The 23,679-nt window shown below is 25.6% G+C and overlaps 2 protein-coding genes across 2 annotated transcripts in view; one reads left to right on the top strand and one right to left on the bottom strand.

Moving 5' to 3' along the window:
- Window positions 1-2,651: 2,651 nt before the first annotated feature.
- LOC145836602 (uncharacterized) lies at window positions 2,652-12,138 on the bottom strand. Its single transcript, XM_082944393.1, has 10 exons — window positions 11,943-12,138; window positions 10,527-10,812; window positions 10,234-10,328; window positions 8,509-8,671; window positions 7,918-8,046; window positions 7,323-7,437; window positions 5,671-5,796; window positions 5,110-5,224; window positions 4,658-4,814; window positions 2,652-3,374 (listed from the first exon to the last, which is right to left on the bottom strand). The coding sequence occupies exons 1-10, from the start codon at window positions 12,136-12,138 to the stop codon at window positions 3,152-3,154; spliced, it is 1,605 nt and encodes a 534-aa protein (XP_082800519.1). The 3' UTR covers window positions 2,652-3,151.
- Window positions 12,139-14,076: 1,938 nt separating this feature from the next.
- LOC145836603 (fibrocystin-L-like) overlaps window positions 14,077-23,679 on the top strand; it is a 44,266-nt gene continuing 34,663 nt past the window's right edge. The window contains exons 1-15 of the mRNA XM_082944394.1: window positions 14,077-14,137; window positions 14,303-14,395; window positions 14,823-14,955; window positions 15,252-15,360; window positions 16,025-16,227; window positions 16,431-16,630; window positions 16,793-16,893; window positions 17,084-17,209; window positions 17,791-17,950; window positions 19,156-19,248; window positions 21,686-21,808; window positions 22,630-22,764; window positions 22,846-22,925; window positions 23,082-23,272; window positions 23,499-23,676. Of these exons, the coding sequence (XP_082800520.1) occupies window positions 14,077-14,137; window positions 14,303-14,395; window positions 14,823-14,955; window positions 15,252-15,360; window positions 16,025-16,227; window positions 16,431-16,630; window positions 16,793-16,893; window positions 17,084-17,209; window positions 17,791-17,950; window positions 19,156-19,248; window positions 21,686-21,808; window positions 22,630-22,764; window positions 22,846-22,925; window positions 23,082-23,272; window positions 23,499-23,676 (1,986 nt within the window). The remainder of the gene's footprint in view (window positions 14,138-14,302; window positions 14,396-14,822; window positions 14,956-15,251; window positions 15,361-16,024; window positions 16,228-16,430; window positions 16,631-16,792; window positions 16,894-17,083; window positions 17,210-17,790; window positions 17,951-19,155; window positions 19,249-21,685; window positions 21,809-22,629; window positions 22,765-22,845; window positions 22,926-23,081; window positions 23,273-23,498; window positions 23,677-23,679) is intronic.

The following is a 23,679-nucleotide window of genomic DNA, read 5'->3' on the forward strand; positions in this document are numbered from 1 at the left end:
ATAATATTCAGAAAACTTAGCATTCTATTCAACTTGTCTTCATAATACGAAGAACATAAAAATTACATAATAATTTATCACTATGCTTACAATTTTTTCAAATTATCTCAATTTTTTAAAATTAAGTCTTTAATTAATAAATTTCTATAAGACAAACAATACCTTAATTTATACAAAAGTATTTTTTGTATTGATAGGTTAATAAAAAAAGCATTATACTTGAAACTAATAACTAATCACTTGATATTAAAGCATATACTAATAAGGATTTTTTACAGTTGATTTTAAAACTTTGTAGGATCTGTAAGAATGGTCGACGGCAATTATTTTTATGAGTCGCAGGCAAAACTTTATAGTAAATTTTTTTGCTGGCTGCAGTAATTTCAAATAATTGTTGTTATCAACTTAAAAATCCTTTTATAAACTAAAAATATTATAAAATAAGCAATAGTAAAACACTTAGAAATAGTAACTGTTAATAAGGAGCTAAGTTTTTAGTTTTTATAGCAAAAAAATTTTTCATTGATGTCGATAATTAATTTAAAACAACATGATTTTAGCCGCTTTTGGCCCGTGAACTGCATTTTCCGACCTCTGGTATAAACCTGCTGAACTTAAAACTAATATAAAAAAAAATTTAGTTTAAGCTACAGCTTTTATATAACCTTTTCCATTTGATAAGAAATTTAGTAAGCGTTTCAAACTAAAAACATTTTGTTGAATCTATATATATTATAATTTAACATCGATTGAAAAACTATATTAAATGAAAAAATCATTATGGCTGAAAATTTTATAAACTAGAATGTTAAAAAAAAGCTTCTAAATCTTTTTATTATGTTTTTGTACCTTACAGATATTTAATAAAACACGTGTTGCAAGAGATATCTTATTTTTGATTGTCTTTTATTGTCGCAGATGGGAGATTAAGCTACTAAGGATTAACTTCAGAATTTTATGATGTAAAGCATAATACATATATTCTAGTTTCTAAATATATTTCTTTAATGTAATGTTTTGAAACTAGTATTTGTGGTGATAGCAAACAGTCATAATAAAACGTTTCAAAAATACTTAATAACAAAGTTTTTACTTAAATATTAGTTTATTTTACTTCATGAGGTCCTACATTTTGGGTATAATAATTTAACGAAGTTTTTAATAATGGATCTAGTTAGTATATCATGTTTATTTTACAGTCATAACTGAGAGTTTCAAATAAGTCTTTTCGAATCCGTAGATCAAGACTTAATTAAAATAACGATAATGTTTAGAAAATTAATATTTTTTGTCTGACTCTCTTTTATTAAACATTTATTTCGAAAGATATACAAATTAAAAACCATTTTTAGTATTATATAGCATTGTTTTAACAAGAAAGTATAATTTTTATTTTGAAAATAGAAAATACTATAATAAATAAACACCTTGAAAGTTTTAAAAGAGTTTTACCAAAAAAAAGCTAAAAAAAATGTTTTAATTAAAATGTTAGGTTTTTCAGCTGTAAAACTATAGTATTTTAGTTAAAACATACCATAATTTAAAAGTAGTTTAGATAAAAATTAGCTACATACCGACTAAAATTTTGTTAAGTTAGTTTTTTCAGATTAGAAGTACTCAAAAAAAAAAGATTTAGGTTATTTTTTATTAGCATTTCTTTGTATTAAACTAAATACCAATTTCAGTTAAGTTATCGAAAATAAATGTTTAATGAATACTATGTCTTAATCAAAATATTTGAGATTTAATAACTATTTGTTAAATTATTTTGATAAACCTAGTTGTTAACAAATTTTGATTAGTAATTCAAAACTAATACAGAAAACTGTTATATGTTGTCAAAAATAATACACGAAAAGCGTTGTTTCAATGATTTAATTGGTTTTCGAATAAAAAAGAGTAAACTATTTTACTTAGTTTAATTAAATTAAAAATTACTTTTTCTTTTGTTTCTCGCTGTTGTTAACAAAGTTATTTTAATAAAATCAAGTTAAACATAACGAAGTGAAGTTTATTATGGCTGTCGATCTTAGTAAGTATTATTAAGTTTATACATATAAAGTAAAACAAAATAAAACTAGTATTTTTAACAGCTTTGATAAAATGTATACTAAAAACTATGAAGTAAAACAGTAAGCTAATTCATTTATAAGCTAAAACTTTAAAAAGTTGTAACTTGTACTACTAACAAATTTACTATGACACTATATTTCTGAAAACTTATTACAATGTTAAAACTGATCTACAAAAACTAATATTTCAAGTTTAAAACTTTAAGTTAAAATTTTAAATTTTGAGGTTAACTATGTTTTTATTTTAATGTTTCACTATCCTAAATATTTTTTGCTAAGATTCTTTACACATATTTTTAGACTAGAAAAAAATAAGTTGCTAAGTTAAGTTTTTGACATAATAAACCAAGAGTAAAATATTTCTATAACAGTTTATTTTGAAAATAAGTTAAAAAAAGCTTATATAAATGAAAAAGGCTACAGTAAAGTTTTAAATGACATATAGGTAACACAGAACCATGAACTTTTTATAAACTCAAGTAAAAAATAAAATAGTTTTGATTATCTTTTCTCTACTTCTTAAAGAAAAAACTTAACAAAATAGTATAAATGTGTTATTGAGTTGTAAAGCAAATAATAACTTTATTTTTTTAATTATTAGTTTTTTTACAAAATAAAAGATTTAGGAGTCAAGTAAATAAAAACTTTATAAATAATTTAACTGATAATACAAAAATTATTTTTTTGATAAAAAAAGTTGAAACAGTAATTAAAAATGATGAATTAAATATAACAATAAAAACTAAATATATTTACGTAAAAAGAGTATAAAAACATTGTGAAAAAAATTTTATAAGTAAAATAAATAAATTTTATATTGTCTAGTTCTATTCAATTGAAAATACAAAATATTTTTAATTATTTTGTAAAATTAACTTTTAAGTTGGGCTAACATATCAATGTGAATAATTTAAACAAAAACCTACTTATTTTACCTTTCTAATTACTTTTAACAAAAACTTTTTTATTGACTTTAACTATGTGAAACGCCATGTTTGTATTTCAACGTAATCTCTTTTGTTTTCCATATTCAAATTAAACGATCGAAATTAAGATACAGCAAAACAGATGAAATTGTCTCAAGTAACAACTTGTGTGTTGTTGTTCGTTGAGAATGAGGAAGACGTGTAGTGGAGACTGATTGACTTTGTTGCACCTGTCTTCATCGTACCATCCTTCGATAGTGTGTCACGTGATGCCGAACTGCTACTTTGCGCGGCAACTGAGTTCGACACTATTGGGTTTGATGACAATGCACTTCTTTTATTCCTCATTTTGTCGAACATTTTGTACATTTCTTCTCTGTTAAAACAAACTACTTTTTTAGTTTTGAATAGTTACATATCTAAAAGATAAGGCCAGTGACTTCTGTGTAAAAAATTACTGTCTTCCCCCTGGTGCAAAGAAATTAAGAACAATTTTCTTCTTCTATAAACCAAAAAAAAATTATTTGTTACTTTTTAATATTTTTTCTTGTTTTAATGAAAATAACTAAAAAACTTTAGTTACCAAAGTTAATCTAAAACGAAATAAGTCCAATATAACAAAACTATTAATACTTTAGCTTCTAACTTGAGTAGGAAAAAAAATGTGTAGTAATATACTTAAACTAAATGTTTAAACCAAGGACCAAAAATTTACGATCTTTCAAGTAGAACCCATACGCGACTTATAAAAAAAATTGTACAACACTACCTAAACTTTTTGAATTAGAAAAAAGTATACATTAATGCGGTAAATACTTTAGTGGTTAAATAATAGTGTTAGTCTAATAGTTTTCTAATTACAACTTAGTTCTAAAAAAGGAGGATTAATTTTATAACATTACAAAGTTACTAGACGATGTAAAAAGTCTTTGTTTATAAAATCCAGCAAATAACTTGTAAAAGGCTTATGACCCCTCGGTTAAGACTTTTTATTAAAAAAAAAAAGTTACACTGTTAATATAATCCTTTTTTTTTATTAAAAAAAATACAGCTCAATAAAAAGTTTACAGTGCTAAGTCGATTATTTTTTTTTAATATTATATAACTAAGTTTTACAAGTTTTAAAAACATAAAATAAAGTTTATAGAGAAAAATATATTTTTTAACTTCTTTTATTTTTTGATTAAGCTATATAATATACTTATTGCGGTATAAAACTAAACTTGAAAGAATTTAAGGATACAAATCTTTTTATTTTGCAAAAACTATACAAAATTTTATTTGTTTCACCAATAAACTACAACTAATAAAAAGTCAATTTCTTTTTTTAATTTAACTTGCTAAAAAAACAGTAAATAGCTAAGTTACTATTTGAAACTATCATTCAAAAGTTTTACGTCTAATGTAATAAGATTTTATCATAGTTTTTCTTAAATAACAAAAAAAGTAGTTATTTTTATTTCGTGCGTTTTTGCATCATTTTCAGATTTTGTAAAGAACATTTTTATGCTTCAGATAATTTGGCTTAATAGATTTATTTTATTTGTTTACTTTTAGTAGGTATTTTATTTTCACACTTTCTAGTTTAAAGTTGTACACTCAAAAAGTAAGTGTACATACCCAAATCATTTGATAATCTTGCAAGTTAAACAAGCCTACCTAAATAGCCGATGCCAAGCGTTGTAGATAAAAAAATTGCAGGAGCTGTTAACCACTAGCAAGCAAGCAGAAACAAGATAAGGAGTCGCGAAATTTGAACAGGACAATCTGCCGTTACTCTTCATTGTCATCACTATAAAGTATGGAGCTACGCAAACTAGGGGAACATTTTTTTTTTTAATAATTTAAACCGTATACTTTTTTAAATTTATTAACTTTTATACTAATTCAAACGATTTTAATTATGTTTATGGTCAATAGTTGTTTAATTATATTAAAATAATTAAAACCTGGACAAAAATTTTTTGATCAGAGTTAGCTATAGGTAAAAAACTTAAAATTCTTAGTATACAAGTACTGCAGCTCTATATTTAAAAAAATTTTTAACAACTTTTATAAGTTATCTTTTATTGTTTATGAAACTTATTAAATTTTTTGAATTGTTTTACTACCTGTAAAAACAGTCACCATTGTGATAATCATCTTAACTATTCTTCTTCCTATCTTCGCATTTATATTTTCTCGTGTTCTTGGCTTAGGATTAATACGAAGGTTGTCTGCTACAACCTATAGTATTTAAGTATTAATATACTTTGCTAGTGTTCAGTTTTATTCTAGTTATATTTTGCAGAAACTGGGTCATTTGCTAAATATGATCGTTTGAAATTTATCAAAATTTAAGTTGATTATTTTCTTTTCAGAAATTGTTGAAATTACGAGAGATAGAAAATAAATTGATTATTGTTATTAGTTTTTATGACTTTAAATTTTTTCGGATAAACTAACAAAACATAACATTTTAAAAACTATTTTACTAAATTATAATATTATTAAAGTTTCAAAGTCTTTATAAATTCAATTACGGTTACGAGTTTCTGTATTGTTTTTACAATAGCTTACTATTAAGTTAAAATGCAATCTGCTATAGTTGTCTAAAACTGTAGTTTTTACTAGTTTAAACTATTTTTTGTCCAAATTGTTAAAAATAGTGGTAAAGTTTATAAGAAACTAACAGAGCTATGATTTTGGTTAAGTTCTTTAACCACTAATTTTCTAGCTTTGGCTTTATTAGTTTTAGCTTTATTAATATTGTTTATTGAACGATAAAAAATAACGCTCAAAAAGGTTGATTTAAGGACCTGGTGTACGAAGGAGCCTTTCGGTTATCGACTCGTACACCACATGCTTATAAAATTTCTTACGAGCTATTAGATTTAATTTTTGATCATTTAAATGTTTAAATCTTTAGTAATAAAACAATCAATTAAACGAAATGAAAGAAAAAAAAAACTGAACAAAAATTAACTGAATTTTGTGTATAAAATGTACTTAAAGTTGTTTAGTAACATAAGAACTAAACATAGATATAACTTTTAATTAACTTATAAAAGGAGATAAACAATTTTTATAGCAAACATTTGAATATTTGAATGATATGTTACAACCTCTTTAAAGAAAGTAAAAATGTATTATGCTAAAATATTTTTACGTACAATTTTATCAGTATTTTGTGCTAGAAGTATTTTCATTTTATTTAATAATTATTAATTGAACAGTAAAAACAATTTAAAATTCGAATAGATAAACAAACAATTGCATAATTTTTTGATAACTTTACATAAGTGAACTCTACCAAAACTGAACTTAAATTTTATAAAAATAAAAAAAGCCAAGTACTTTTAAATTTATGCTTCTAATAAGAAAACAAAAAAAAAAACAATTACAATATTAACAACAACAAATTTCCTTCTGTTTTAAAATATACATTTTTATATTTTGATTACTTTTCTAAGTCTATTTTTTTAATATTACAAGACATAGCTCTAGCATATTATTCTTATAACTAAAATTGTATTTGTTAAAAAACTTCAAAAAAAATCATTTAAACATTGTTTTTGTATGTTTAGAATTTTTTCAAATAATTTTCTTAAGTTCTTCTAAAATTTTCCTCTTAGACACAAAAGCATAGTTTGTTTTTTAAAAATATTAAATTAATAAAAAAAACTTCTAAAGTTAGAAACACTGTTAAAACAAGTTAACCTTTGTTAAAATCAAAGAAAACAAGTTTTAACTAAAAATTCCAAACAAAGTAACTGTGTGCCACTCTAGTGGTAATTGTCTCTTTTTTACTTTCTTCTTTTCTCTCAAGCGAGTATAAATTCAACAATCGCGCGTAATTTAGACTTTTTAGTTTCTGCTTTGTTGCAGCGGACTGAAGTCAGTGCAGCTCTTCGCTGCACTTAGATTTTAATGGTTTCAATCTTGTTGTCAAGTTTATTTCGATCTTAGAACACTTTTTGAGTTTGATTTAAAAATTTAGGTTTTAGTTTCTTTGATTCGAGTACTGTCGTCTTTTAAAAGAATTGATAATTTGATTTATTAGTGTAATGTTGTGCAGTATTTTATCACTTTTCGTTTTGAAAATTCATTGTAAATATAATCATTATCACAGATTCGAACTAAGTTTAAATTAGTATAAGTAACTGATTTATTAAACCTTTAGTAAATAGTAAGTAAGTCATATTGTTTTATCTAAGGCAACTATAATTTAAGCGTTATCTTGGGGCATCTCCTATACAAGTTAGAGCGCACGTTGCGTTATAAATCAGGCCCCTAAAGTGTATAAGTAGAATTAAGAGATAGCGACAACTGATTATAATTTTACCTTAGAAAACGATTCTGAACTTCTTTTAAGCTGTGCACCTAGTCTACTGTACCAAGAGTTAGATCTCTGTCTTCCATAATCCATTTCTGGGTAACTGGTCAAAACTGCTTTCATCCTTAATTTATTGACAATCAATTAATAATGTTGCTATGATTTAATGAATTACTAACAAAATATTCTTAAACAACTTAATAAAAACTATTATAACATTTTATAAGTAACTTTTTTAAGTTTTATGTCTAGGTTTTACTAGAAAAACATTTTACTACCCGACTAAAACTTATAAATAGTTTTATTTGATATAAAATAAATTGTTGCAACTTTAAAAACAAAATAGTTGTTTTATTTTTATTATAAATAAAAAAATAGCACAAAAAAAAAATATATAAAGTTAATATAAATGTACCAAGAACAATAATTATGTTGCTTATAAGTACAACACATAGAAAAAATGTTAAAAACAAAAATTCTAAATCTTTAAGTTTAAGAAAACAAAACAAAACACCAAACTTTGAAAAAATAGGTAGCATTTCGAAATTAAACTTTGATTGAGTTTTTAAACTTTAACAAAAACATTTATATCAAAAAACTATACCTTCGTTTTTGTTCTTTTTTACTGTACTTCATACGTGATCCACTTTTATACCCAATTCTTGTGCTTATTCTCAAATTTCGACGCGTTATGATAAAAGTTGCAAAATTAAATATTATTGTTGCAAAGTATCTGTGCATAGTAAAATTTTAGAAGAATAGTTATTGTAAAGCTTATCTAAAACTTAATTTTGGTCCATGAGTACAAAAAGTGCTTGTTCAAAAGATTAAATACTGTTTTTTATTTAAAGCTTCATTGTTTAAACTTTTATTTATGCTTCATTGTTTACGGTTTCGCGCGACTATGCCTGCCTGGTAAGTCCTAATAAGGACGAAACGGTCGTAAGTTGTCTCGAATGCTGTTGTTGTTGTTGATCGTGTGTTCAATATTTATTAATTTTAACTAAAAACTCCTTTTTGTGTTATGAAAAACTATGTAAGTAAAAATAAATTTGTATAAACATAAGACCTTTTTTTGCGTCTAATCTATTAACAACTTATGTTTTTGAGACAATTCGTTTGTTAATTAGTTGTCAAATCGAAGTTTAAAGTTATATTACAACTTTAATCATAACAAGTACCATTGAAAACTTACGGAAGTCCTAACACTAAAAGGGAGAAGTATGGTGAAATTCGTTGTTGAGTGACACTTAGTGTCCCGTTAATGAGTGGAGTCTGAACGTAAAAAAATGTGGTAGGGTCCAAAGAGTATGAGAAAGTATCTTTTGTCATTGCTGGTACGGAGGAAAGTATAATTCCTAGAATTTTGATTTTATTTAGTTTTGTATTGTTATTTTCATAAATTGTTGATAGTAACTTATGTTTTTCTTAACACTACCCTTAAACATTATAATATCCAAAAACAAAACTGCTAAAAGTATTTCAGTAGTAAAAGACGAGATATTAAAATGATATAAAAAACAGTCATGTTTTTCTTTTACAAAAATTTAAAGAAGATTTAAAACGTTTTTCAGTCTGCACGGGAAAAGACGAATGAAATGTAATCTTTTTAATGATTATATGAATTGTATTGAAACTTATAAAAAAAAGTAAAACTGCTTTGTGAAAGTTAAGATTACAACTTAATGCTGAATTTTTCTTTTTAAATCTAAAAATTTTCTTTAAAAATATTTAAAACAGTTTGAAATTTATTATACGATGATTCAACGCATACATCGTTATCATAAACATAATGTCTATTATTAACACAATATGTCTTTTTCTGTGACGTAGGAATGACGAGTTTAATCTGCAGGCTATTTATAATAATTCAAAATTGGTTTTTAACTTAGATTTTTATGGCTAGTATACTTAAAATTCAGTTGTTAAAGTTTTGCTGAGTCAGCAAAAAAGAAGAAGTATTTTTCATACTATGTTTAATTTTAGTTATTTAAACTAAATTTCATGACTAACTTTTAGTTTGTTTGGGTAAAGTGGGTTAGGGATAAGCGTGTTAATAAAAAAAAAAGCTTTGAAAAAATGTTGACTCAGCAAATATGCAAATTAGACTGATCTTAAAGTATACTTTCCCATTTATATAGGTTAAGACTCTATTTGCATCGTTTTAAAATTTTTCACTAGTATGTTATAGTTAAAACTAATAAAATTTTTAATACTAAACGAAATATATATACTGAATAGTTTTTCGACAAGTTTTTGATTATGTCTGTACAACTTTTTGGCAGATTATTATAAAACTTTGATTATAACTTTTGAAGCAAGTTAATATTAAATAAACAAAGCTTTACTGGCTAAAGGCAACCAAGTAGCATAAGAAAGTTTAGTACTTATTTATTGATTACAACTTATACAAGACTTAATCACTATATAAACTGAATTAAATTTGCAAAAATAATCTTAATATTTGAAAAAGATTTTTCAATTTGCTTCGTGTTTCTTTTTCTTTTAAGTTTTGTTATTTAATTTTGGTAATTTCAGATACAAGGTTTGGCATGCATGAGTAGCAGGTTTTTACTGTTTTTCTTTTAAGGATTTTGCTAAAAGGACCATTTTTTGGAAAATACAATTTTTAATCATTTTCTAAAAACTTTTCAGCCTAAGTTTTTAAAATGATAACATAAAGAACAACTCTGTAACACGTTTTTTTTTTAAATTATGAAAAGTTCAAAACTACTTTTAATTAACTATATAATTTATTTTGACTCTTTTTATAATAAGTACATAGTATTATTCACTTGTAACTGTAAGGTTTAAAATAAAAACATTAGCTTTGTAGTTTAACTTTTGATAAATTAGTCATAAGAAAGTTTTTTTTTTAATTTTGTTTAACTTATAACTTAAAAATTAACGCATAGCTCACCAAGAAACCAAACTGATGCAATACAACCGATGAATTTCCATTTTGTAAAAAATTTACCAGAAGTTGCTTTTAATGGGTACGTTACAGCTAACCACCTTGATGATAATTTTAAATATTTAAACTAGAACAAAAATGTCTCTTAAATCAGCTTAAATAAGTTATAATCAGTGAAGCATTTAATGTTTTATTTAATTTTTCAATTAAATTAATTAAAAATAGTTTGTCAGCAGTGTGAAGTTTTTAAAAGTAATCGAGTGTTAACTACTTAGGTATGAATATAAACTATAAACAACCTGTCAAAGCTAAGTAAGGTTAGGTTGTAAATTGATGTTGTTATGGAAACAATTGCGATTGTACCAAACAGCGAGCTCCGCACACTTCCCTCTTCTATAATATCAATGTTAGTCATTCCGCCTTCACTTCTAGGCTGGTACAAAACGCGAACTGTGTTGTGAATGGTTGAAGGTAGTACTAAAAGTCCCATTAGCAAATCGGAAACGGCCAGAGAAACTTTTATGTATCCGTATCTTTTGCGCAAGTCGCTCGTTCGAAGGGTTATTACGATGACAATAGTGTTCACTGTTTATAAATTTTTATTTTAAAACACTAAATAAGAAAAGTTATTACTTAACAGAAAGAATTATTTTTGAAACTTATAAACTTAAACATACGAGTTTTACATTGAAAAAAAGTTTTAACCTATTTTAAGCTATGATACTTGCGAAAATTAATTTAATTAAAAATATTAAATTAACTTAATCATGCAATCTTGTAACATTTACTAAATGTATCCAAAATATACCTCTGTTCATGTGGACACCTACTGTAAACATTTACATTTTACTGTGCAATGCACACTTTATAAACACTGACGCCATAAGTAAGGAAATAAAAATAATCAGTTATGTATCAAATTAAAAGTTTTGTATTCAAATTTGATGAATTTACTAGCGAAATTTTTATAAAGTCTAGAAATCCCTTTAGAATAATTTTTTTAAATGATGCTAAAAAGCTAAAACATAAGTCTTATTTGAAGGGAATATTCAATTTAAACAGTAAAGTTTTGCATGTGTTTGCTACCAGTTATAGTTTTTGATTTATTTACGAGCATAGAAATTAAAACATACTGTTCAGGAACTAGTTTTAAAAGATATAAAAACAACGATAAAAAACTGATACTTTATTTCTTAAATAAAATAACTTTAAACAAATAAAAGGTGTGCATATATTTTAATTTTTTATTACAGCTAGTTTTTTAAAAATACCTCAGTTTACTTAATGTTTAAATCTCATGTTTAAAAAATTAACTATTATTTTTGAGTTTTATTTCATTAACGTTTTATAAAACGTTTTATAGACTTTTGACTATAAATGGCTTTTTATCAACATTAATCTTATTTTAATTTTTAGAACGGCTTTTAGGTTTTAATTTTTTTAACTATTTTTAGTTTTATACTTTAACTATTTACTTTACTTACACTTTTTTTCTTTCTAAAAACACACTAACTGAAAGTTTAATTGTTAATTTGAAAAAGCTAGAAGTGAAAGTTTTTTGGACTAGTAATTTATCATTTTGCTTGTTACACACACTATTTATAAACATGAAAAGTAAGAATTAAATTAAATCAGAACATATATAAGTTTTACTATTAAAGACGTTTTTACTATTTGAAAAAATTGCTTATGATAAAAATAACTTAAATACAAACCAACGACGATTGTAATTGTGAAAATAATTAGAAATAGCAGATACAAATGAGTGAGTGACTTATTGCAGGACGGACACATTATTGGAGCGAGAGACCTATCATCGCACCCAGAAGGGTTACACGCCGGAAAGGGGGCGCAAAGTTCACCGTTTTCAAGAAGTGACTTGTTTGATGAGATGAAAAACCTTCCATCCATTTCGGTTTTTAAACTAAATTCTATTTTTACACCGTGTTGAATTAAAAGTTGCTGTTGAAAAGAAGCCAGCTAATAAGTTTCAAAAAATTGTTACTTGCTCGTTTACTTATTAAATAAAGTCATATGTATAATAAAAACAAATACAGATTTTGATTATATTTACAATTTGTTATAAATATTGTAAATATTGAAACAAAGTAAATATCTATCAGTCTAGTATTTCGGAAGTTAAACCAATACAGCTTATTAAAACTGAATTGTTACTTTTAAGCAGCACTGTATATTTAAAACATTATAATTAAAACTCAACAGATTGATTAAAAACTATTGAGTTTCTCCTTACAAAACACCGGAAAACACATAACACAACGTACAAAACAATCTCTTACATTTTAAAATATTACTACGTCATTTACAACGTGCTGACATTTACTTTAATTCAAGTTTCAATTCAGTAATATAAACATTTAGATATTATTAATTAAAAAAAAAAAAACTTTATTAAGAACCACTAGAGTTTTATAAATTAACTGAAATTCTAGTACAACATATTATTCTCATACACTTGTACAAATATTTAATAATAATGCTCTCGTTTTATTAAAACAGTTGTTTAGAAACTTTAAGGTCAGGTTTGTAAGTTCATAATTAATTAAAATACTTCAAGTATTCTAAGCTATAATTTTGAAGTTACACATACTTAATCTAAGTTTTTACTAATAACTGAAACTGTAATTATAAAATTAATTTTAGAGTTTTATTTTTAGGCAGAAAAATAAAAAAACTTTATACAACATTTATGATAGTACTAAAAGCTAAATATGGTTTTTATAGTTAATGCCTTAAACAGTTTTGACTGATACTTTTTAAAATTCTTTAATGATTGTACTGAAATATACTTTTTTAGTATTAATAAAATTTTATCGCAATGAAAACATTAAATAGAATATTTTTTTTAGACCTCAAACATAATTCTTTACCAAAATCGTTTAATCTCAATGTTTTTGGGCATAAAAAACTTTTATAAAACTTGAAGTAAACTGATATTTGAAACTAACTCTTATTATTATAAATCAATATCTATATACACTATTGTACTAAGAACACATTAATTTATGATTTTAAGATGTTTTGCCAAAAATTTAATACTTTAGGATAAATGATTAAAGTTAATAATATGATGACTTTCTAACTTAGTTTAAAAGATAAAATAAGACTTTCGTTTTTTAACGTCGTTAAATGATTACTTACTAACGCAATCTTTAAGTCTGAAATAAAAGTCTCACCACTATGAAACAATTAAATAAAAATTACTAATGTAATGAAATACCTAACTAAAAACAAGAATTTATTGAAAGCGTTAAAATTTTGATTTGTTTGTAACAAAAGATATGCACAATGTGATTGTAAATTTTGAAAAACATAATACAGCTAATCACAAAAACCGGAAACAATGATGAATACTAAACTATGAGTAGAGCAAGGCAGTAAAGTTATACACTTTTAATATTAACGTAACTTACTAAACATGCCTACTACTATTAATACGTATTTTGAACTTAAGTAAAAAACATCTTTATGTTTGTTTAGAAAGAAACTAAAATGATACTGTAGATAAGTCTGTGTTGTGCTATTCTGTCCTCAAAAAATTTAAAGGCATGAAAACATCTGGTATAAAAACCTGTTATTCTGCAAAATATTTCAAGTATGTTGTTATTAAAATTAGTGTCATTCGAATCGACAAAAATGTATCATGTTGTTTTCTGTTTAATTTATGCAAAATAGTGCAACTATATTATGACGTAATAAGTATGTGTTTTAGAATCGTAGTTCGATTTAACTCAAAATGATATCTTTGCTTTAAACTTTATCTTACTTAACAACTTTGATAACTTATAAAGTATAAAGTATAAAATCTTACTTAAAAAACTATGCAAAATGAGGTCTCTGTTTCATCTAAGTATACTTTTGATGCTAATTTATATTTGTAAAGCTGAAGGTATGTCACAATTTTATACTAATTTTATTTAAAGTTGTTAACAAAAGTAAAAAGAACCAGTTTAATCTTAAAAAACCACAAATAAACACATAATTTAATTTACTAAAAAAGTAAACCTATTGTAAAACGCTGAAATAATCTAATATAAAATATTGTAACGAATAGAAACCAGGCCTCACCATGGAATTAAAATTGACAGAATATCACCTCGAGAAGGAGGTGCAGGCGGTGCTGTGAAAATCATTGCTTTTGGAAACAGTTAGTTAAACAATTAAATATGATTTTATATTCTTTTTTGGTGTAGATTAGTAAACTATTTGTAGTTATTGCTCTTTAAGTGCTCTAAATTTACTTTTATCAAGTAAGGAAATAAATGAAATTAATTTAGTAAAACTAGGTTGTGTAGTTGTTATAATGTTTGTTTTTCTTCTAGATTTATTGCTACTAAAGCTTATTTAAGTAGACTTAAAATCAATAATAATAATAAACTTTAAATTGTATTATTTTTTTTTTAGTATAGAAACTTTAGTTTATTAACAAAAGTTATACTAACAGTTTTGCTATGTGTTTTGAATTTTTTGATACCAACATGCTTTTAAAGTATTGTATTAAGTTTTCATGAAAAAATATATTTCTCCAAGCTAAAAATAGTACTTTATACAGTAAATTTAAGATTTTTTAACAGATTTCGACGTTGATTTAAACTGGCAGTCCAATGAACCAAGAACTCGTATGTACTTAGCGTCAAATACACATGAGTACCCATGTGACTTTCATCAAGCTGAGTCTGACGAACAGCAAGCTGTGTGCTATACTAGGTTTGAATTTATTTCTTTTTAAACCGAATTAAAGATTAAAAAATAAATAGAAATTCTTATTCTAAAATTATCTTATTCTAAATTCATGTTGAGTTTTATAAACCATTATATGTTGTTATACAGAAGTTTAATACAAAGTTTGTATTCAGTAGATCTTATTGGGTGTATGTAGATAATTTTTAGAATAAATAAGTCTCCATAGCTTATGAGCTTCAATTATATTGTTAATGTCTGTACATTGTTTATTAAACCTAGTTAGTCATCTCTAGGTTTATTATCATATATGTTTTTCCCAGGCCCATGAAAAAAGGTGAATATCATATAAGAATGAAAGTAGTTGACGAATGGCTCGAAGAGAAGCAATATTGTAGCAGACATTTTCAAAACTGGCAGTGTAAATTTACAGTGAGTATAATTTACTATTTAATAACTTTTAAAAAACAGTTACAGTATTAGTTTTACTAATTGATTTTTATAGCTATTTAAATATTTTAGCTTACAAAAAATTACTATAAGCTAAACAGATGGTTATTAATTGTAATAATTTTAATTGAAAAATTGTTTTAATAGTAAAGTTTATTATAAACTAAGAATGTCATAAAAGTTAGCTGATAAGAACTTTTATTTTTAACATAATAGAGAAACTCATTAAAACTTTTTATTTATTTATAATAACTCTTGGTGGTATAAAATATTAACCAATAGTTTTTAAGAGTACAGTATAAATAGGGTTTTTTGAATTTTATTCCAACTATATAGTATACTTTAAGATAGTATAGAAAGAATATATAAGTATAACTTAACTTTACAGGTTATATTTTTTTGTTATAAATTTTTACATCTTAAGCTAGTCTATTACGCTAACATATTAATGAAAATACTTAGAATTGTTATTTAATAGAAATATTTGTTGTTTTTTTTGTAAGTAAAAGATTAATATGTGTAACAAACTAAATAACTAATAAGCAGTTTTACTATAAAATGTACTAACTTAATCTTATTCACGTTATTCATTATTAGTTTACATTTAATATTTGTTTTACAAAAGCTTATTTAAATACAAATTTAGGTTCGAAATGAGAACGTACCCACAATAACTAATATTAAACGTACTTCAATGCCTCCAAGATCTTTAGTGGAGTTGAGGGGTCGAATTTTCACTGATATAATCGCTTCATCAAATGCAACCGCGTCAAACGGTGTTGATGCCTTTCTCAGAAGAGTTTCGCTGACAGCAGGCACTTGCGAACTATATGAAGATGTTGATGTTTTGTTAGTTAAAATTGTTTTGGTTCGACAACTTGACTAGATCTTATTCACAATTACTCTTATTTTAGATAAGTTTTGAATAGTTTCAAGTTTAAACTTACAAAACTTTATGACAATAGTTATCAATATTTTTTGAACACTACAGTCTTTACTTAGTATATAGTTATACATATTATTTTTTTTGTGATCTTTGTCTTGATTTCCAGCTACGGCATTAACCTAGAAAATCTTGAAGAAGACGAATACTCCAACAATGGTATTATTAGATGTATGGTACAAAGTTTGTATGTCGGAAATCAAAATATATCCTACATTGTGAGTGGACAATACGGAAGGTCGGTACCAGATAAAAGTTTGTACCACGTCAGTGCTGATAACAAAATACACATGCTACAAACGTACGCAGGTACAAAAGTTTTAAAGTTTTATCTTCAAGATTTAGTCACAAAAAACCTAACTTTTATTAAATTCAATGAACTTTGGTTAAGTATGTTTAAAACTATATACGTACAATATATACACAGATTGCAATTGAATTGTTTAGAATCATAAATAATTTGTTCAACAGTTGTAGATCGGGTCGAACCAAGTTTAGGAAGTATAGAAGGTGGAACCAGTATCAAAGTTTACGGAAAGTTCTTTGATGATAAGTCTGGTATACCAGCAAAGGTAATTTAAACATCTAAAGCTGCTTAAAAACTTCAATAATACTTTTGCAACTTACGTTATAACATTTTAGAGCAACTCTAGTTTATAATAAAGTTTTATGTACAACTAAAAAGTTAATTTTTATATAAGTAGTATTTTTGTCTAGAGGATTTTTTTGTGAAGGCCTAACAGTATGAACACAAAAACACAGGTGATGGTAGGTAGTGATATATGTAAAGTTAAACACTTAACCAACGACGAATTGGTTTGCACAACACCAAAAAAACCTGTATCCAACCAAACCATATACCCTGGTGGAAGAGGTGTTCAAGTTGAAGTTTTAACCAATGAAAACATTTTTTACAACGACACTTTATCCGATGGTAGTATCCTAATTTTCTTTAAGCTATATTTTTATTTTATTACTAAACTTATTTGTCGTCAAAGTTAATCTAATTAGCTTTTTAAAACAGTTTCCTTAATTAAGGTTTTAAGTTTAGCACTACTATAATTTATTGTTGCGTGCAGAACTTCTAACTTTAAGCAAAGTAGTTGAAAAAATGTAAAAAATGTTTGATAAAGTATTTTTAAGTTAATAATCCACAAAAATTGTTTTTTTTTGATACAAATAGAAACACAAAATTCTTTTTTTTTTTAGATTACCATATTTTTTTCTCTGATATCGTTGAAATGTGTCATCTGGAATTTAACGAAACTAGTAGATACAGAGCAAAAGTTTCCGGTCTTTTTTTGCCATCTGTCACTTCTACATATAAATTTTATTTTAGCTCAGAAAGTGTACTAAATGACAATTCTCTTCTTCTATTGGAAATGGACATTGGTAAAGGCCTGGTTAGAATATTTAGCTAGTTAGCATTTTTATTTGTTATATATATCATTTCTAACTATTTTTTACAGGAGTTAATTGAAAGCAGAAAAGCAACAACTAGTGAAGTACGACTTGAAAAGGGAAATCAATACTACTTTGAAGCTAAATTTGAAACTGAAGGACCTTGTACAGAATCTATCAAATTAAATGCAATGGTGTATGATACTGTTTTCAACTCCGATCAAATAGGTATGATCTTTATTTTTTACACTAAGCTATATTAAAACAAAAGTTTTTAAAATATGTTTTTGATTACTAGTAAAGTTAGAATAAGATAAAACATATTACGAAATTTATTACATTGTTTTGACTAAATATTTATATTGCAAAACGTTTTAACAATGTGCAACCTAATACTTTATACCTAAAAAGAAGTTGGCCAAAATGATAGTTCTAAGCTAGGGTCGGGCAACATTTTTAAATCAACGGGCCGGATCCGGGAAAATTTAGTCTTTTGCGGGCCGGAGCGTTTCGAATTAGTGATTTACCGGATCCAACCAAATAATGACTTTTTAGATCCGAATCCGACTGGATGCTAATTTTAAGTCGAGATCCGAATCCGGTCGGATTCTAATTTAGATAAAATTATCGGATCCGACTGAAGTCTAATTTTATGGATACATTTAATCACTTTTTTAAACCCTTTAAATTCACAAAGCTTTCTCATATCTGACAACTTAAGATGTAGATTGAGACATGTCAGATGTTTAAATAATGTCTAATAAACAATGAACTTCACCACACGATCAACAACAACAGCTTCCGAGACAACCCTACGACCGGTTTCGTCCTAGAACGATATTTCAACTAAGTTACAACAACACAAAATATTAGGACAAAATAGTGTATTTATAAGTACACATTAGTTTATAAAGAAGTTTTTCAGTATGTTTTAAAGTCAAATTCTTACAGGTTTGTTTTGTAAAAATATGATACAAAGTTTTATAATTATTTTGTAATATTGACCCTTTGCGGGCCTGTCACTTTGCTAGCGGGCCGGATCCTATTAAAATTTAAAAAACGGTCGGGGGCCGGTCATTTTCAGTCTGCGGGCCGGATCCGGCCCACGGGCCGTACGTTGCCCACCCCTATTCTAAGCAGTTTGTAATATTTACACCTAGCTACATCTTTCTTAATACTATTTTGATATCTATCTAAATGTTTTTGTTTTTTAAATTCTTTTTACAGTTTAATTGTCACATATATCTTTTGTTTAAAGATCTAAAAAATAATAACAAGTCGCACTAAATATTTTTAGTTTCTAACTAATTATACCAGTAATGTTCTATTAGTCAGTAAAATAAACTAGTTAACTGAATCGAATTTACTATAATCAATTGTAATAAAACAGTATGTTTGTTGCGTTAATTGGAAATTACTATTGCAAAATTTAGGATCGATTGAGGTCGATAGACAGCACCTTAGAATGAAATCCACAGTGATGCACGAGCAGCAATCAATCGAGCTAATGAACATCAATGAAACACGTTCGGGGGCAGACACAGTCTTCCTTATTTCTTTGACATGTGACCTTTCTTTCTGTGAAGACCAAATGTTTAAAATTCATGTCGCTCAATACAGTACAAGTACTTCTTTAGTCATATACAAAAGTTCAAGTTTTTAACAATTCACGTGTATGTATAGTATGACCTTATATAAGAAGATTTTTAAATTGTTAACAACCAGAGTAATTTACTTGGAGATTTTTATTACATTTAAAGTAAAAATATAACTTTATTTTATACTTAAAGATCTAAATTATGCAAACATAGCTTGTGTAGATATTAGTAGACAAACATTATCCAATAAAATTTTATTTAAATAAGATTAAGTTTATATTCGAAGAGTTTACTGGGTTAATTGTCTTATAATAAAATCTCGAAATATTTTCATCTAAATTCTAAGGATACAAACCAAATAAACATAAATATTTGATTTTGACTAAGTTTAAAACACAATTTACACTTATTAGCTTTAGTAGGCTAGGCACTATGTCATAAAAAGACATGTTACAATTTTTGATTTAATAGAATCTTCAGCAAACCAATTTATAAAACAAAACCTGTATACTGAAAGAAGGCTTACACAAAAGCTAAATAAGTCAAAAAAAAACTTACTGAAAGCTATATGACTATATAGTCTATTGAAAATTATATATCTATATAATTTTCAATAGACTACAATTAAAAATGTTATAACTTGAAGTAAAAAATATAATTTATAGTGGTATAAAAGTATATTTTATCAACATATATCCTCGTTTTAGTTTAAAAACAATCAATACAGGCTGGTTAGGCTTTTATATTACGGAAGCAGCTTTGAGTTACGAAATTCACCAATTGCCAGTTTTCCGAAAGACTGGAGAAGTTATAGTTGCTCTACAAGTTTCTAAGGAAGAGACAATTTCACAATATCGAATTACTGTTAAGTCAAAAAGAGGTTTTTCCATTGTTTTCTATTTGGTTCTAAAATGTTTATTTTTTTAATTAATGATAAATGAAAAATTATTTAAATATAAAGGCAAGTATTCTAAATATTGAATTTATTGCAGTCATTTATAATTATTTATCATGTTGTAAAGGTACCTGTTGCATTAAAATTTAATTTTCAAGAAATTTAAAAAATAAGTTTTGTTTAATAAAAGCTCACATAGAATATAAAACGCTTTTCAAATACATTTTAATTTTAGCATTTTGATACTAACTTAAGTCAAAAAAAACAACCTTTTATTTTCATTTCTTTTACGCAGAAATGTCTACTTAAGGTATTTAGAATATAATTTTTACTAGGTGACTTCACAAACCTGTTCAAAATTGAGTCACAACAGTCAATTGTAGCTGAAATAATTCCTCGGTCAGCTGGAATTCAAAATGAAACAAGCATAACTTTTAAAGTTGGCGAAATGATTTCTAACACAATTTCATTGGAAAAACTAAACAATGAAACTATGGCCACAGAAATAAAATCATTGTTTGAACCTTACTGCCCGGAAGAGTTATCTCAAGAACACTTTAAAAACTCTTTTTTTTATTAGTTAGTTTTTTGTATTGAATGGCAAACTATTTTTTAATCTTTGCATAAACCTTTAATAATTTGCACAGCAAAACTTTCAAATGTTTTTTTTGCAAAATTTAAATGAAAAACATGTTGTTCAAATTTAGCGATATGGAAAAATTAACTACTGAGTCTTTCATAAACCAAAGATCAAGCGAACAATCATTCTGTGGAACTTTCTCACTAAAAAATGTACATAGATTTTACAACAATGAAGAGAACCCGATTATCTTGGCATCAAGCCCAATTGTTAGATTTCAATGAATTTTAATTACACAATTTTTTTTAAGATGCTTTATTAATATATATATAAAATATTTACTACCTATTTATTTATTTATTTTCAAAAGAAATTGTCTTGTATTGTTGTTTAGTTAAACTAGCTAGTTTTTAAAAGAGTTATTTTAAATATCATCATTTTAGAAAATAGGAACTTTTAACTTAAACATAAAAATTAAGTGTCTAATAAGTTAATACAAAGTGTATTTAAAAAAATCTTTTTAAATATCCTAAAAATATTAACTATAAATTCACGTTAATAATTAAATGTTTTAGTTGTGCTATGCTTACCTTGGAGATACAAGAAACTACATTACTGTTAACTTTCAATACAAAGTACAACGTGAAGTACGTTTAAAGCAAATGGACTTGTATGATGATAGATTAGTTGTGAAAAATAGCTGGAATTTAGTCTGTCTAAACATAAACGAAATGCTCAAAGAAAGTGAATGAAAAAATATTTTTTTTGATTAAACGTATAAGTTTTGTGTAATCAGTTGCAAATAAATTTGTTGTGCAAATAAAACATTTGTGGCGCAAATAAAAAAATTGACAAATGAATCAATTTTCAAGTTAATTTTAATTATTCAGAGGTACCAGAAGGAAGTGGGTTTCGTTTACGAAGATTTTGGTTCCAAAGAATAGTAGAGGGAACACTTTACGTAGACAATGTTAGATTTAGCAAATACTCGTTTGATGAAACTCAAATTTCAGGTTTGCTTAATATTTAAGTTCAAAGTTTTTAAAGATTTTTTTCGATATTTGTGAGTTATCCAACATTTGAGAAACTATTATTGCCACGAATGTATCTAAGTCCGTTAAATATTTAGTTTTTTACTTATAAATGAATTGCTATTATAGTATTTAATTTACATTTTCTACCTTCAAATAAACAAAGCAAGTATTAAAAAATGGTTTTCTTAATAATTTTTACTTTCTATTCATGCGTGAAGAATATAAACAAAAACAAAATTGTTGCATATTCGAAAATTCAAGCATATCAGAGTATATTTAGGTAAAATTGGTACTAGTTGTTAAAAAAAGGTTGAATTAATATTAATATAATGAGTCAAATAAAAAAACTGAATCCAGAGCTTTTTTATTTGACTCATTATATTAATATTAATTCAACCTTTTTTTAACAACTAGTACCAATTTTACCTAAATATACTCTGATATGCTTGAATTTTCGAATATGCAACAATTTTGTTTTTGTTTATATTCTTCACGCATGAATAAGTTTTTAAACAACAGTATAATTAACTAACATTGTTACATGCAGTTTCATATTTTATTTTTGCTTGAAAAGGTCGCAATCTCTTGCCACCGAAACCGGTCGCGAATAAAATATAAAATTTGCATAAATCTATTTATATAAGCTCTTTACATCCCAGTAAATTGAGCATTCTTTTTTAGTTAAGGCAAATAACTATACTTTCTATTCATAAACAAATTTTATTTACCAAATTGTATGTTTTTAGCTTTTTTATAAGCATTTAAAGTATAAAACAAAATTTAATTTATAAACTTAACAGATTTATTGGAAAAAAGACGAGAATCAGTAGTACCTCACGTTAAGCTAAGGGAAATTAACATTACTGAGCCAAGTCCTTTTAAGTATGTTGTTACAATGAAAACTCACGATTGCGGTCATAATTTACCTTTATTAGGTTTGTTGTTTTATTTATAACATTTTATGAATATAAATTTACAAAGTTAATGTTTTTATAAACATGTATTTTTCTGGGCAGGTTTTGCGTTCTTGACTATTGCAAGTAAAAGCAAAAATCTTACAATAAGTAAAAGAGTTTTAGACGATGAATCAATGCAGGTGTTTTATTTTTTCAACCATAGTATATTTCAGTAATTTCATATTTTGTTTTTCTTTAATGAAACTTTTATTACAAACTCTAAAATAATCAGATATATTTAGTTCCTGTTTAAAAACAAGCAGCATCTTTAATTTTTTGTAAAATTTCTATCATAGATAAAAGTTGAAAGACTATCAGAAGCTTCACCTCCAGTGAGCGGAACTTTTGACTTAAGTTTCGAAGGGGGCAAATTTTCTCCGATACATGATATTCCTGCCAATGTTTCTTCTTCAGATTTATCATTTCTTCTCGAAAATCATGAAGGTATAGGTCAAGTTCTTCACTGGAGATATGGAATTTGCACCGGGTTAAGCTTTGTTGTATGTTGTATTGTTGAAGGTTGTATCACCCTTTAAAAACTTTTGAACCTAATTGTTTTAGTTTTGATTAGCTTGTTTTCTTTACAAGTGATTTAATCACGCAAAACAATAAGAGTTTCAGCTAAGACTCTATGCATATGATAAAAAATAAGCTACTTGACTTAAAAAGATTATAAAAACTACGGTAAGTAATATATACAATTTGAACTTTAGCTACGGGTATATATTGAGAATAGCACGACCTGGAGGAAGGGCGCCATCTATCTTTGCAAATGGTAGTAAGCTAATTGGTTTAAATCCTACAATCGAAACACATCATGTAATAAATGGTCATCTAAAAATGGAGCCGATAAAAGGAGACTACTTTAGAACTTCCAGCAATTTACCTCAAGTT

Source organism: Thalia democratica, chromosome 5, assembly GCF_965202585.1.
Source record: "Thalia democratica chromosome 5, ktThaDemo2.hap1.1, whole genome shotgun sequence".
Classification (NCBI taxonomy): domain Eukaryota; kingdom Metazoa; phylum Chordata; class Thaliacea; order Salpida; family Salpidae; genus Thalia; species Thalia democratica.